General features: G+C 46.0%; 1 protein-coding gene across 2 annotated transcripts in view; it reads right to left on the minus strand.

Annotated features, from left to right (window-relative positions):
- LOC311587564 (zinc finger protein 120-like) overlaps positions 1 to 1,845 on the minus strand; it is a gene marked incomplete at its 3' end in the record, with an annotated part of 28,423 nt that extends 26,578 nt beyond the window's left edge. For both annotated transcript variants that reach the window (XM_084764530.1, XM_084764531.1), the window contains exon 1: positions 1,641 to 1,845. In XM_084764530.1, coding sequence (XP_084620656.1) covers positions 1,641 to 1,661 — 21 coding nt within the window. In that variant the 5' untranslated portion in view covers positions 1,662 to 1,845. The remainder of the gene's footprint in view (positions 1 to 1,640) is intronic.
- Positions 1,846 to 13,007: the final 11,162 nt, after the last annotated feature.

The following is a 13,007-nucleotide window of genomic DNA, read 5'->3' on the forward strand; positions in this document are numbered from 1 at the left end:
GCCCAGAGGAAACCCACAGGTGGGACCCCAGGATGGGCGCTGTGGGGCAGAATAAGTGGGAAGAACCAATACAATACAACCATGAAAGAGCCAGGGTATGAGGGGAGTTTGACTCAATGGCAGACTGGCTGGGGATGGTGCATGCGGGAGGGTGTACGTCAAGCAGAGCACCCCCTCCTTTCACGTTCCCCACAGCCCTCTTCAGAACATATTTCCCCGTTCTGAGAATATTCCTTAAAACAAAGAAGTATTTGCTTTTGGCAGGTCTGACCCAGTCCTAGCAAATCCCAAATTCTAGGAGGAAGCCCTTTTGTGTTGACCTAACACAGGTGGTGGGGGACAGAACTCACAGGGCTGTCAGAAGCTGACCTTGATGGGCACCTTGGATGGCAGCGCAGACTCTATCATCTCTCTGATGCCAGCGTTTCCCATAGGCTCAGGGATGCTGGTCCTATCAGTCTGGTCAGACTTTAGGATTGGGGCCAGGAGCAGCTGGAACATCTCACTCCCCATGGTGTGTGTGTGTGTGTGTGTGTGTGTGTGTGTGTGTGTGTGTGTAGTGAAACTGATTTGGGAATGGGCACTGGTTCCTTTTAGGACACTGGTGTAGGAAAGAATGTCCTTCCTATTAAGAAGGGCAAGGCAGGGAGAGACAGAGAAGGGGAAGAGATCTGCAGTAGGTAGTCTAGGCTGACACCCTCTGGAGTCCCAGAGTGGTACCATCTCAAAGAGAATGGGGTGAAAGGGACAGGCTAGCTGCTGGGGACAGAGCTGCCACCTCACAATCTTTTGTCTGTTGTCTAAGTTAGGAGGCCTGTTGAGGAAGCTGGGCTGCTGGGATTGAAGGAAATGCACAGAAATTTTCAGCAGGATATTGTTCGAACATGGGCCTAGGTTGCTGTATGTGTTGGGGGTATGTAAGTGACCCTGCTCTGTGTATGTTTCTCAGTAAGATGGATTGGGAGGGTGTGTCTATTGGGGATGGGATCCAGCATTATCTTTTGGGAAGCCCTGAGTATTCATTTCTTCAGGAAGCTGAGATCTAGATGGGTCAAGATCAGCAACAGTGTATGGTCCTCTCAGAAGCCTCGCCCTTGAACAGGAGGGGTGCCAAAGCGGGGCAGGCTGAGCTGATGTCTGTGGGTTTCGATAGAGTCGGAATTGGAAAGGATGATGGCACAGGTTATACACAGATGACAGGAACCCTAGTGAGAGTTAGGGGGATGGAAAGGCAAGGGACAGTGAAGATGAGCGGGATCCTGGGCCCAGGAGTGTGAACTGGAGAACACTGCAGGGGCGGGGAGGTCTGCAGTGTGGGGAGTGGGGAAGTCCTGGACTGGTTCTTCGTGAGGAGTCCTGGTTAAGATGTACAGGGGTTCTGAGTCTTTGGGGGGCGCTGCGATGAAGAGACATGGGATCCTAGAAGCCCTGGGAGGGATCCTGTGGTGGAGATCTGGAAAGAGGGTGGGCAGAGGCCGGAGTTCCAGGGTTTAGGGCTAGGAATGCCATGTCGAGGCTCCTAGCACGGGTTCTGGAGGCGAGGCAACGCCAGGTCGTGCTCCTGGCTCGGCTTCCCCGCGGGCCCCGCAACACTGACGCCCCCCCCCCCCCCGAAGAGGCCCGGCCCGGGGCCGCCCTACCTGCACCAAGAGCGCCGCCATCGCTGCGCCCAGCCTGGCCGTCCCCGCACCGCTTAGCTGATGCCTCGCCCGCGGTCTTGTCAGATCCGCGGTGTTCCAGGAAACCTGGCGGTCAAGCCCCTTTTACTCAGCAGCCCTGCGGTGGGCAAAACCGCCGGCTCCGCCACGGTCAATTCACCAGCTGACTTAAGCTGCTTGCCCCACTCCCAGCCCCCACCCCCGAGCCCTAGTCAACCAATTCACTGACCCCTCAAGCCCTTGATCCCATCCCCTAAAGAAGAGTGACAGGAGACTGACCAATCCATTAGCCAGCCCATGAGAGACACCGGTGGAAGGCGGGCTCTTCCATTGGTATTTGACCAATGGAGTCTTGAGGTTGGCGTTCTGGGGGCTGAATGAAAAGGAGGAGGAACTATGCAAATAGATAGGCGGTATCAGACAAAAGCCGGCTCATTTGGCTTTTAGAAGGTACATAACCGGAAAACACATCTTCAGAGCCAGGATCGGACTATTCAGGATGGGGGGGGGGGGGGTCGGCGAGAGGGAGGGGGGCCTGGGGGTCCTAGGTCAAGTCTACCCCCCGCTGGGTGAATCTGGCATCAAAACTATTGCATCCTCCACCTGCCCCTACCATCACCTTTCCTGGGGAAGGGGGTGGGGCGGGCAAGGGGGAGCGGAAGGAGGTGATGAGGAAGAGAGAGAGAGGGGGGGGGGCAGGGGAAGCAGGAGGGCGTGGCGGGGTGTGGCAGGGACGTGGAGTGGTGGAGCGGAGCGGGTGTCAGGTCTCCTTTAGGTCCACAGCCATGCACATAAAAGCTGCTTATAAATTGTTGAAGAATGAATGGGCCAATGATTTATTTGCTACCTCCTTGTCCTCCTTGTCCTAGTCCTAATCCTCCTCCTCCTCCTCCTCCTCCTCTTCCTCCTTTCCGATTTCTTTTTTATTTTTGAGACAGAGTCTCCTATCGACCAGAATAACCTCCAACTTTTCTATGTAGCAGAGCGTGGCTTTGAACTCCACATCCTCCCACATCCATCTCCCATTGGCTGGACCTGAAGAGGATAAATTTTCGTTAGCCAGCCTGACTCCATGACAGGTTTCAGATTCAGCCTCAGGCTAACCAGGCCTGAGTTTTAGTTTCTCCAGGAAGTGAAACTGCACTTTCTGGGAAAAAAAACAAAACAATAAATCATGGACAACCAATCATCTTCTGCCCCGACACCTGGCCTGAGTCAAAAAATAATGGCTTAGTAACTACCCTGGAAAGCCACTAAGTGCTGGACCAATGCTGAGTGTCTCCATATCCCCTACCTAGACCATTGCCAGCCAATCACATAAAGGTTACCTAACCACCCTTACAAATTCCCTAACTGTCCTTAAATTAAGCCTGCAAGCTCACTTCAAGGTCGCCATTTTGGGAAGGTGGTGACCACTGCTTGCCGGAAATCTCTACAGCCAGAGGAGGAGGAGGTATGGAAGTGGCCATGGGGAGTGGACAAAGGACGTTGGGGAGGAAGGAGCTGGAGCCGAGGAAAGCTACAAAAGTGCAAGTATCATTGGTGGGAGTAAAACAAAATAGCATAAAGGGTTAAACTGCTCAGATTGTGTTGTAAAGCCTTGTATTAGAAAAGACTCTCCATTATTTGTGTCATAGCTGGGTTAAGAAATAAGCTAAAAGAAACAAATAGAGTTGTATAAAAATAAATTCAACACAAGCTGGCCTCGAATTCATAGTGCCGCCTAGGGTGGCATCAACCTCGGAATTTTCCTACCTCAGCTTCCAGAGTGCAGGGATTCCTGGTGTGTGTTATGGTGCTGAGCTCATGTGTGCGCGCTCTCCCTCTGTCTGTATTGCACCCATTCAAATTCTGACGCTGTTAAGAAAATCTGAACTATTGCTAAAAAAAAATTCAGGTGGTAAAAACCTAAGGAGCTCCTCCTCCAGATCACATTCCTGTATTGCTTTCCTCCCCCATTAAAAAAGAAATCTGTTCTACCGACAGTTTTTGCTCTGGCTTCCTTTGAACTGCTTCAAGATGAATCTCCAGCTGAAGTTGTGGTTCAGTTGGTAGACTGCCTGCTGTAAGGATGCTGCTGCTCAGATGCAGCAGCAGCAGCAGCAACAGCACCGCCGCCGCCGCAACCACCACCACCACCGTCAAGATCAAAGGCCATCACCGGAGCTCTCACCAATGCCCAGCCTGGGACCACCTCAGCCATCACCACCGCACCACCGCACCACAGCTGCTGCTGCCATCAAGGTGCGCGCGCGCGCGCACACACACACACACACACACACACTTATTTAGGGATTTCTCCTTGCCTTAACACTACTAACCACCCCCCACCCTTACCCAAGCTTCGGGGTGCTCACTGCCCTGCCACCCCAGTCCTTCAGCCCAGAGTGCCTAACACTATCACCACTCCCAAGAGCTATGTAGCCCTTAAGCAGCGGGCTGTTAAAAATTAAAGTGCCTGGCAGCCCCTCCTTTCCTCTCCTTCAGCCCTGGGGAGGTGGAAACAGGAGACAAAATGGCTGCTGCTCCTGTCTGCGCCTCAGTGGGAGCTGTCCAGGGTGGCTATTCCTGCCTCAGCAGACTGCTCATTTGAACAATGCACACCTTTCCTGCCTCAGAAAGCCTGCTGCCACCATGGGAGCTGTCAGTAATAACTACAACCTTTTCTGCTTCAGCCTACTGCCTTCACAACGGACTCTATAAATTGTAGACACATTGTAAACTTTATTACCCCCTCAAGGCTGAAAAGTGGCCTGATCTCTGCCTGAGAAAGCTCCAGCAGCCCAGCCTCCCACCCCCAGACCTCTGTAACTGCCATCTCCAGCCCCTCAGTAGGACTCATCCCAGATGGTGCTAATTCGAGAAGTCTGGACAAAAAAAACACCAATCCCTGAATGTCCCCCAGCCCAGGTTTGAAATCCCACCAATCCACACTCAGGAAATCCCTGCCCAAGAAAGCTCTACCCCCTTAGGAGCCCTGTATAAAAGCTGTGCCTGCCCAGTTCTCTGCTCTCTCCTCCCGCTGTGACTCTTTCGCCAGATAAAGCAAGTGGAGAAAGAGGAGGATGAAGAGAACAAGAAGGAAGAGGGAAGAGAAGAATCGAAGAAGGAGCAGGGCTCAGGCTCCAAGGCTCCTCAGTTCTTCCGGGCTTCAGAGCAACCCTTCCCTGGGAGCTGTGTTGTCTCTGTTGAGGAGCTGTGAGGCTCCTGGGCTCCTGTGCCTCAGGGTACACTTGGAACACTGTTTTAAAGGAAATTAAAACAATAAAATGACAGCTGGGCATGGTGGTACAAGTCTGTGATCCCAGCACTCTTAGAGACAGAGGCAGGCAGATCTCTGTGAGTTCAAAACCAGCCTGGTCTACAAAGTGAGTCCAGGACAGCCAACACTACACAGAGAAACCCTGTCTCAAAAAAATCAAATCAATAAATAAATAAAATGAGAAAAATTAAGTTGAAACACAAAGTGAGAAACACTTAAAGGAATAGACAATACCCTTAGTAATCAGGGAAATACAAATTATAATTGCTTTGAGATTTCATCTTACACCTCTCAGAATGACTAAGATCAATAAAACAATTGACAGCTCATGCTGGTGAGGATATGGGGTAAGGGATACAATCATTCATTGCTGATGGGATAAGGGGAACACTCACTCATTGCTAGAGGGACTACAAATTTGTGCAGTGACTATGGAAATCAATGTGATGGTTCCTCAAGAAGCTGGGAATAGATCTACCTCAAGATCTCACTATAGCACTTTTGGATATATATGCAAAGGATATCACACTACAGAGACACTTGCTCATCCACATTAATTACTGCTCTATTCATAGTAGCCAGAATTTGGAAACAGCCTAGATGTCCATCAATAGATGAATGTATAAAGAAAATGTGGCACATTTACACAACAGAATATTACTTAGCCTTTTAAAAAAACAGTCAAGAAATTCTTATGTGGATGGAACTAGAAAAAAATCATCCTGAGTGAGATAACCAAAATGCCAAAAGGCAAATATGGTATGTATTCACTCATAGGTGGATGCTATCTGTTAAGTCTTTAATAAACAGGCTACAATTCATATGAGTGCAGAGGCTAGAAATGGAGTAAGGGGAGAGGGAAGGGTTTCCTGAGCAGGGAAGTGGAATATAGTTATGAAGAGACAGACGTGGGACTGGAGTAGGAGAAAATGTGGAGAGCGGAAGCCATGGAAGGATAAGGGAGGGACAACTGCCACTAAGAGCCATTTGAGGGGTCATCTGGGAACCTACTTCTAGAAGCTTCTTAAAATGTATACATATAGGAAAGAAATCTAAATGGAATCACCCAATAACGAGCGAGACAATGCCCCAACTAGACATCTTAGGAATGGGTTACATCTAGTTGAGTTGTGGGCCAAAGGGACCCCATGGAAATCCCCAAACATCTCATGTGATTGTTAAGGTTGCTTTCCATGAACAGATGTTAAGGCCATATTGCTGAAGACAACGCTCCCAGAACATGGAGAAATTGAGCTGGCACCTAATTAGACCCTTCACCCCTACTGCCTGGTATTCATGGTGCTGCAAGGTACTCTGCATCATACCAGAGGAGAAAGGTAAACACCGACAGAGCTACAAATCCTGTGATCTACACTGATGACCTGCCTGCAAAAAGATGTGCTGGTGCAATGTGGCACCAATATTGTGGGAGTAACCAACTACTCTGACTGGATTTAAAGGCCACTCCATGAAATGGAACCCATTACTGAAATTGTTTGGTTGGCTAAGAACCAAGATTGGATAGGACTTGGGCCTAGGGGAAAGTCACATGATGATGATGATGATGATGATGATGATGATGATGATGATACTAATAAATAAAGCCCCAAAACCCAGCAATACAATGACTCCTAACTACCTTCAGCCTCACTCAGCCATCATTAAAATAGTTTCTTTGTGCAGTAGATGGGAATTAACACAGAGTCCCACAACTGGGCAAGATGCAGAGCATGAGAGATTAGAGCACTCCGTCCTAAATGTGACGTCGTCATCAAGCCCCTCCCCCCAAGGCTCAGGGGCCTCTGTGAGAGAGGAGGCAGAACAGGTTTGAAAGTCAGAGGAAATGGATGACTCCAAGGAAGCAGTGTCCTCCAGACACGACAGGACTAACACACATATGAATTCACAGAGACTGTGGTAGCACACACAGGGTCTGCCCAGCATCAAGCCACAAGAGGTTCCGGTGACGACAAGGAGAAGTGGACAGAGGGTTCCATCCCTAACCAAGAAGCTTTCTGCAACTGAGACTCACAAAGAAACATTAGTTTTCTCCAGTGGCATCTCATTGGATGTATCATCCACACTACAGCTTAAGTCCCACGCCCAGTAGTAAGTGGCCAACACAAAATGAACTCAGTGCTATTTTTGTAGACTTATTTTCTCAAAACGCTTTGTTTCTGGGTTTTTTTTTTTACCTGATTGCTTTTGTTGTTTGTAGTTTGTTTTGGGGTGTGTGTGTGTGTGTGTGTGTGTGTGTGTGTGTGTGTGTGTGTGTATGAATTTCTTGATTTGTGTTTGTTTTTCAAGAGAGAGAGGGTCTAGATCTTGGTGCATAGGGAAGTGAGAGGAAGCTGAGAGAACTTGGGGCAGGGAAAAAATATAATCAGAACATATTGATTGAAAAAAATGTAAGGATATGTTCCCTTTATTTCTAGTATTACTGTACCACTCCTGCATCTCTGGATAAAGTCAACTTGATCATTATTAATGATATCTGATTTTATTTATTTATTATTTATTTATTTATTTATTTAGGCAGAGAACTCACTATATATTACTGGCTGTCCTGGCGTTCAAATACATAAAGCAAACTGGCGTTGAACTCACAGAGATCCACCTGTCTCTGTCTTCCAAGTGCCAGGATTATAAGGCTGCCCCAGCACACCCAGCTTAGATGTGTCTTGGTTTTGGTTCATAAGTATTTTGCTGAGATAACTTATGTCTATGTTTGTCAAAGAGCTTGGTTTATAATTGTTATTATGTCCTTATTTTTGGTACCAGGATAAAACTGGCTTCATAAAAACAGTTTGGATGACCATCAAGGCTGGCGGATCTGGACCCTAGGGGGCCTGCTCAAAATGTTGTACCAACCAAGGACAATGCATGCAGTAAACCTAAACCACCTGTTCAGATCTATCCAATGGATGACTCATACTCCACAGTTGTGGGGAGAGTGGGGACTGCCTCTGACATGAACTCTGGTGCTCCCAATTTGATCACTGTCCTTTGGTGGGGAGGCCTGGTGGCACAAAGAGGAAGGGGAAGCAGGCTATTTGGATAAGAGCTGATAGGCTGTGGTCATATAGTGGGGGAGGAGGTCCCCTTCTGTCACAGGTGTAGGGGAGGGGAATAAGGCAAAAAAAAAAAAAAAAAGGAGGGAGGGTGGGAATGGGAAGATACAAGTGAGGGGATAACAATCGGGATGTAATCTGAATAACTTATCATTTTTAAAAAGATATTTTAAAAAAAACAGTTTGGACTCACAGCTTTTCATTTGAGGAGTATTGGGCAAGTTCTTTAAAGATCTAGTAGGATCAGCAGTGAACTCATTTGTGTATCAGGAGCATTTTCTCCATGTAATGTGTGCATGTGTGTGCACATCATAGCACATTGTGGGGAACAGAGGGAAACTTGTAGGAGTCAGTTTTCTCTGTCCACTATATGGATTAAGGGAACCAAACGTAGGTCTTTTTTGTTTGTTTTGTTTGAGACAGGGTTTCTCTGTGTAACAGCCCTGGCTGTCCTGGAACTCACTTTGTAGACCAGGCTGGCCTTGGACTCTAGAGATCTACCTGCCTCTGCCTCCCTAGTGCTAGGATTAAAGGTGTGCACCACAACCACCCAGCCAAACTTAGGTCTTAAGCCTTGGCAGCAAGCGTCTTTACCAGCTGAGCCACATCACTGGCCCAACAGTAAGCATTTCATTCATTAGTTGAACTTAAGAAAAATGATATTTTATTAAGCTCTAATCTTACAAACGTGCTTTTTAAAAAAAAAGAAAGAAAGACAGAAAGAAAGAGAGAGAGAAAGAAAACATTGATTTAGAGCCTACTAACATTTGCCTAAAAACCCAAAGCCAGCCTGGGCTACAGGAAAAATTGTCTCAAGCAAAACTAAAATAGAGCACCCTTCTAAAATAATCCTAACAAACCAAACCAAAATTTAACCAGTAAATAGTTAAATATTAAACCAGGGCCTGGCATTTATCCTTCTGCAAGTGTAAAACAAATAAGCCTTTCCCTTTATAAGTTGCCTTGGAAATGGTGTTTTATTGAAGCAACAGAAAAGTAATATTAGGTATACATTTAATTTATATTTATATTTATTTAATGTATATATGAAAAGGAACTTATTAGAATGACTTTACATGCTGTGATCTAGCTATTGGAACAATGGCTGACTATGAACCTTGAATCAGGACATACTTAGAATAAACATCACTATGTGATGTTCTGAACGAAACTGGAGAGTGGGGGTGGAGAGATCAGCATTTGAATGAGCAAGGATAAACTGTGCACAGCCCACAAGAGCATTATATGCCAACAGGAGCTGAAGTGGAAGCCATGGAAAAACACTGCCCACTGACTTGCTCTACCAGGTTTGTTTTTTTTTTGGGGGGGGGGCAGTTAGGGGCTGGGGGGCAGTGTTTCAAGACAGGGTTTCTCTGTGCAGCCTTGGCTGTCCTGGACTCACTATGTAGACCAGACTGGCCCTGAATTCACAGCGATCCACCTGCCTCTGCCTCCCATGCTGGGATTAAAGGTGTGCGCCACCACTGAGGGCTTCCGTCTGCTTTCTTATATGCCTCAAGACCATCTTCCCAGCTGTGGCAACATCCACAATAGGCTAGGCATCCTGCATTAATCGCTAATTTAGAAAACATGCTACAGGCCAATCTTATGAAGGCATTTTCATTTTCCCCCATTGATTAATCATTTACTTTACATTCAGATCACAGCTTCCCCTCCCTCCTCTCCTCCCAGTCCCTCCCTCCTGCCTCCCCTTCCCCCCTCCCCCCCTTCCATCCACCTCAGAGAAGTGGAGGCCATGAAGGCATTTTCTAATCATTGGTACTTTCTTCTCAGATAATCCTAGCTTCTGTCACCTTGATAAAAATAACAAACAGGGCAATTGATCCTTTGTCAACTTGACACATAAGCGGAGTTATTACTAAGCCATGATATTTTCTTTCTCACTTATCTTCAAGATATAATATTAATTATTAATATTAATAATATTAATGTCACAACATAAAATATTTCTGCTTTTAAAATCCCACAGTGAGCAAGCAGAGTTGACAGCCAAACTCTGCCAATGCAGGCTAAGCAAGTCCTCAATAGTTCCTGTCTCTGTCAGATATATTGGGCCAGATAGCTGAAGATGATGCTCCAGCTATGGAGAGAGTTTTGGGTGACTGTTCAGGCAGCAAACTGTCTCTGTCATCTTCTCATTTGAGAAGCTGCTAAGATGCACCCCCTGTATACTCATGTAATTAATTTTGTTCCTTCTCAAGTCTCTGATGGGGTTGAAAACCAGATAGTTTTCAATTAAGCTTAATTGTTTAAGGGTTAAGATGTCTTTGGGTATAGATAGAAGTTTTAAGTTGATAATGACATGATATGATAGATATTGATTTACAATCAACTTTTTAGATGCACCAAGATAGGAAAGATGTTTTCTTCGAGGCTGCTAAATACAACTGGCCAAAACACTAAGAATGTAACATTTATGTAATTCCTGATTATTTCATTGTTCTTCTTGCTGTAGGCAATTTATTGTATATATGTGTAATAATATAAGTGTATATGTAAAAATAAAAAATATTTAATAATAAAAAATTAAATAAAATCCCACAGTGTTTAAAAAATTCAAGCACTTTTAAAATGCATCCTTTGCCCAGGGTGGTGGTGGTGGTGGTGGTGGTGACTCATGCCTTTAATCCCAGTACTCAAGAAGCAGAGGCAGTTGGATCTTTAAATTCAGGGCCAGAACAGTCAGGGCTACATAGAGAAACCCTGTCTTGAAAAACAAAACAAAACAAACAAACAAACATAAAGTTCCAGCCTCTTTAAGACACCCAAAGTCTCTTTCAAAATTATAAGCCTTTTTAACATTCCAAAGTCTCTTTAAAATTGCAGCTAATCTAAAATATTCCACATTAAAATTGCGGTTTCTCTAAGATATCTAAGGTTTCTTACGTAACTGTAGGCTTCTGTATAATTTAAAAATATATATATTCTTTCAACTCCAAAAACAGTAGCCAGCAAGGTGAGAGGTGAACTCTCAGGCAAGTGCAGAGAGAGGCAGTGGCTCTTCATCAGGGAGCTGGTTGTCCCAGGCACTCTGGTCCTGAGGACAGTGGGGGGGAGGGGGGGGGAGGAAGTAAGGCAGTAAGTCAGTTCAGAGGCAGCAGAGCAAACAGAGCAACGCTTTCCTGATGTCTGGCGCCACCCAGAGGACAGAGGGAGATTTTCCTCTGAGATGCTAAAGGCTCCCTTAGGTTTCTAGACACAAGGGAGAGGCTGAGCCTTTGGCACCAGCAGAGAAAGATGTTTTCAGGTCAGTTTCAGCTTGATTTCTCTATGATCTGAAAAGCAATATATGTTGTACCCTCAGCAAAAAGGATTTTTACCATCTACTTCATTGTCAGAGTACTTTATCCTGGCAACAGGGGAAAAAAAAACTAAGATGGATGCTAACGCAGAGTATCATAGCCGCAGTGGCTTATAGGCGCAAAAGTATTTATCGCAATGGTGGGTTTTGTAAAGCTGGCGATCAAGATGCAAGCGGATATGGTGAGTGGAAGAGGCTGATTCCTATTTCCTACTGACTTATCTTGTCCCCACGGGTTGGAAGGGGTGTGAGAATTTTCTGTAATCACTTCTTTCATAATTAACTGATGTCCCTGAAACTGACCAAATTCGTTGGGCCTCTCCAGCCCCAAACATATAAACTGTAAGAACTACTGAATGGAAGGAAAAAAAACTACTGAATGACACTCTCAGACACACTGAGCAGCCTGAAAGAAACAGAGACCAGCCAACTAGGCCAGAAGAAACAGAGATAAACTGGGCTTCCTAGAAAACTATCGAATAAGCCAAGCTACCTGAAAGAGGCTCAAATCAATGAGCCATGGGGAAAGGACTCTAACCTGGTAATCTTCCTGCAGTCGGTGTATTGTGGTCCAGATTCTCAGCTTTTGTGAGCAGTCACCCATGTTGGGGTGGGCTTTTGTGATACAGCTGTGTTTGGTTTTTTGTTTTTGTTTTTTGTTTGTTTGTTTGTTTGTTTGTTTTTGGTTTTTGGTTTGTTTTTTTTTTTAACTCATTTCTGGTTCTGTAAATAACCCTTCACCTATATATCAAATGTAATCCCAATAAAACTCTGGTTCACCAAAGTGGTCTTTGGCAGTATCCTTCCTTTCTTCTGTCATTGTTTTGTTTTGTTTTTTAATCTGAGGACATTCGTTCACATCTTCCCTAGGAACAGTGTCTCAAATTGCTCCAGCACACATGATAGGTTTGGCACTGAGGATGGAATGGAGGGTTTTGGCATGCAAGACAAACACCCTACAAGCTGAACTACATCTTCTGCCAGCCCCAGGCCTGCTTGTTTTTGAAGCGGGGTCTCCTACAGCTCAGTTTCAACTTGAACTTGCTTGTATATCCCAGAAGGAGCTTGAACTCCTGAGCACCCTGCCTCCATCTCTTGAGTGCTGGGATTACAGGCATATGCCGCCTCAGCCAGAGAGTCTGTTAATTCTCAGCTAGTTTCCTGGCACGGTAGGTAAAGGAGAAAGTGGGGGATTAATTGAACCCTATTAAAAATCCATAGGTCAACATCCTAACCTCACAGAGTGACGTCATGAAGTGAGGACTGCAAATAGGCCATTAGATCCCAAGGGCGGAACCCTCACAAGTACAATCAGTGTCCTCCTCATAAAAAGAACTGCAACCTTTCGCCAAGATGGAACCCAGAGTGAAACAGATGGCTGCTGTCTCTCCCTCCAAATGGAAGCTGACACAAAATCTCTAGGAGTGAGAGCCAGCAATGGGGCTGAAGAGATGGCACAGTCAGTAAAGTGTTTGCCATGCACGCAAGAGGAGACCCGAGTTCAACTCCAAGCACACGAGTCCAAGCTTTAACCCCGGCAGAGTAGGAGCGTGGAGAGGAGGATTCCTGGGGCATAATGGGGTTTTGTAGCTACCCAGTCTACCTGTCCTGAGAGAGACAATGCTCAAAAGTCATAATAATAAAGTAGAATGCCCATGAGGAGGCTCCGTGGGTAAAGGCCCTTGCTGCCAAAT

The sequence above is a fragment of the Acomys minous genome (assembly GCF_964271855.1).
Source record: "Acomys minous genome assembly, chromosome: 16".
In the NCBI taxonomy this organism is placed as follows: Eukaryota; Metazoa; Chordata; class Mammalia; order Rodentia; family Muridae; genus Acomys; species Acomys minous.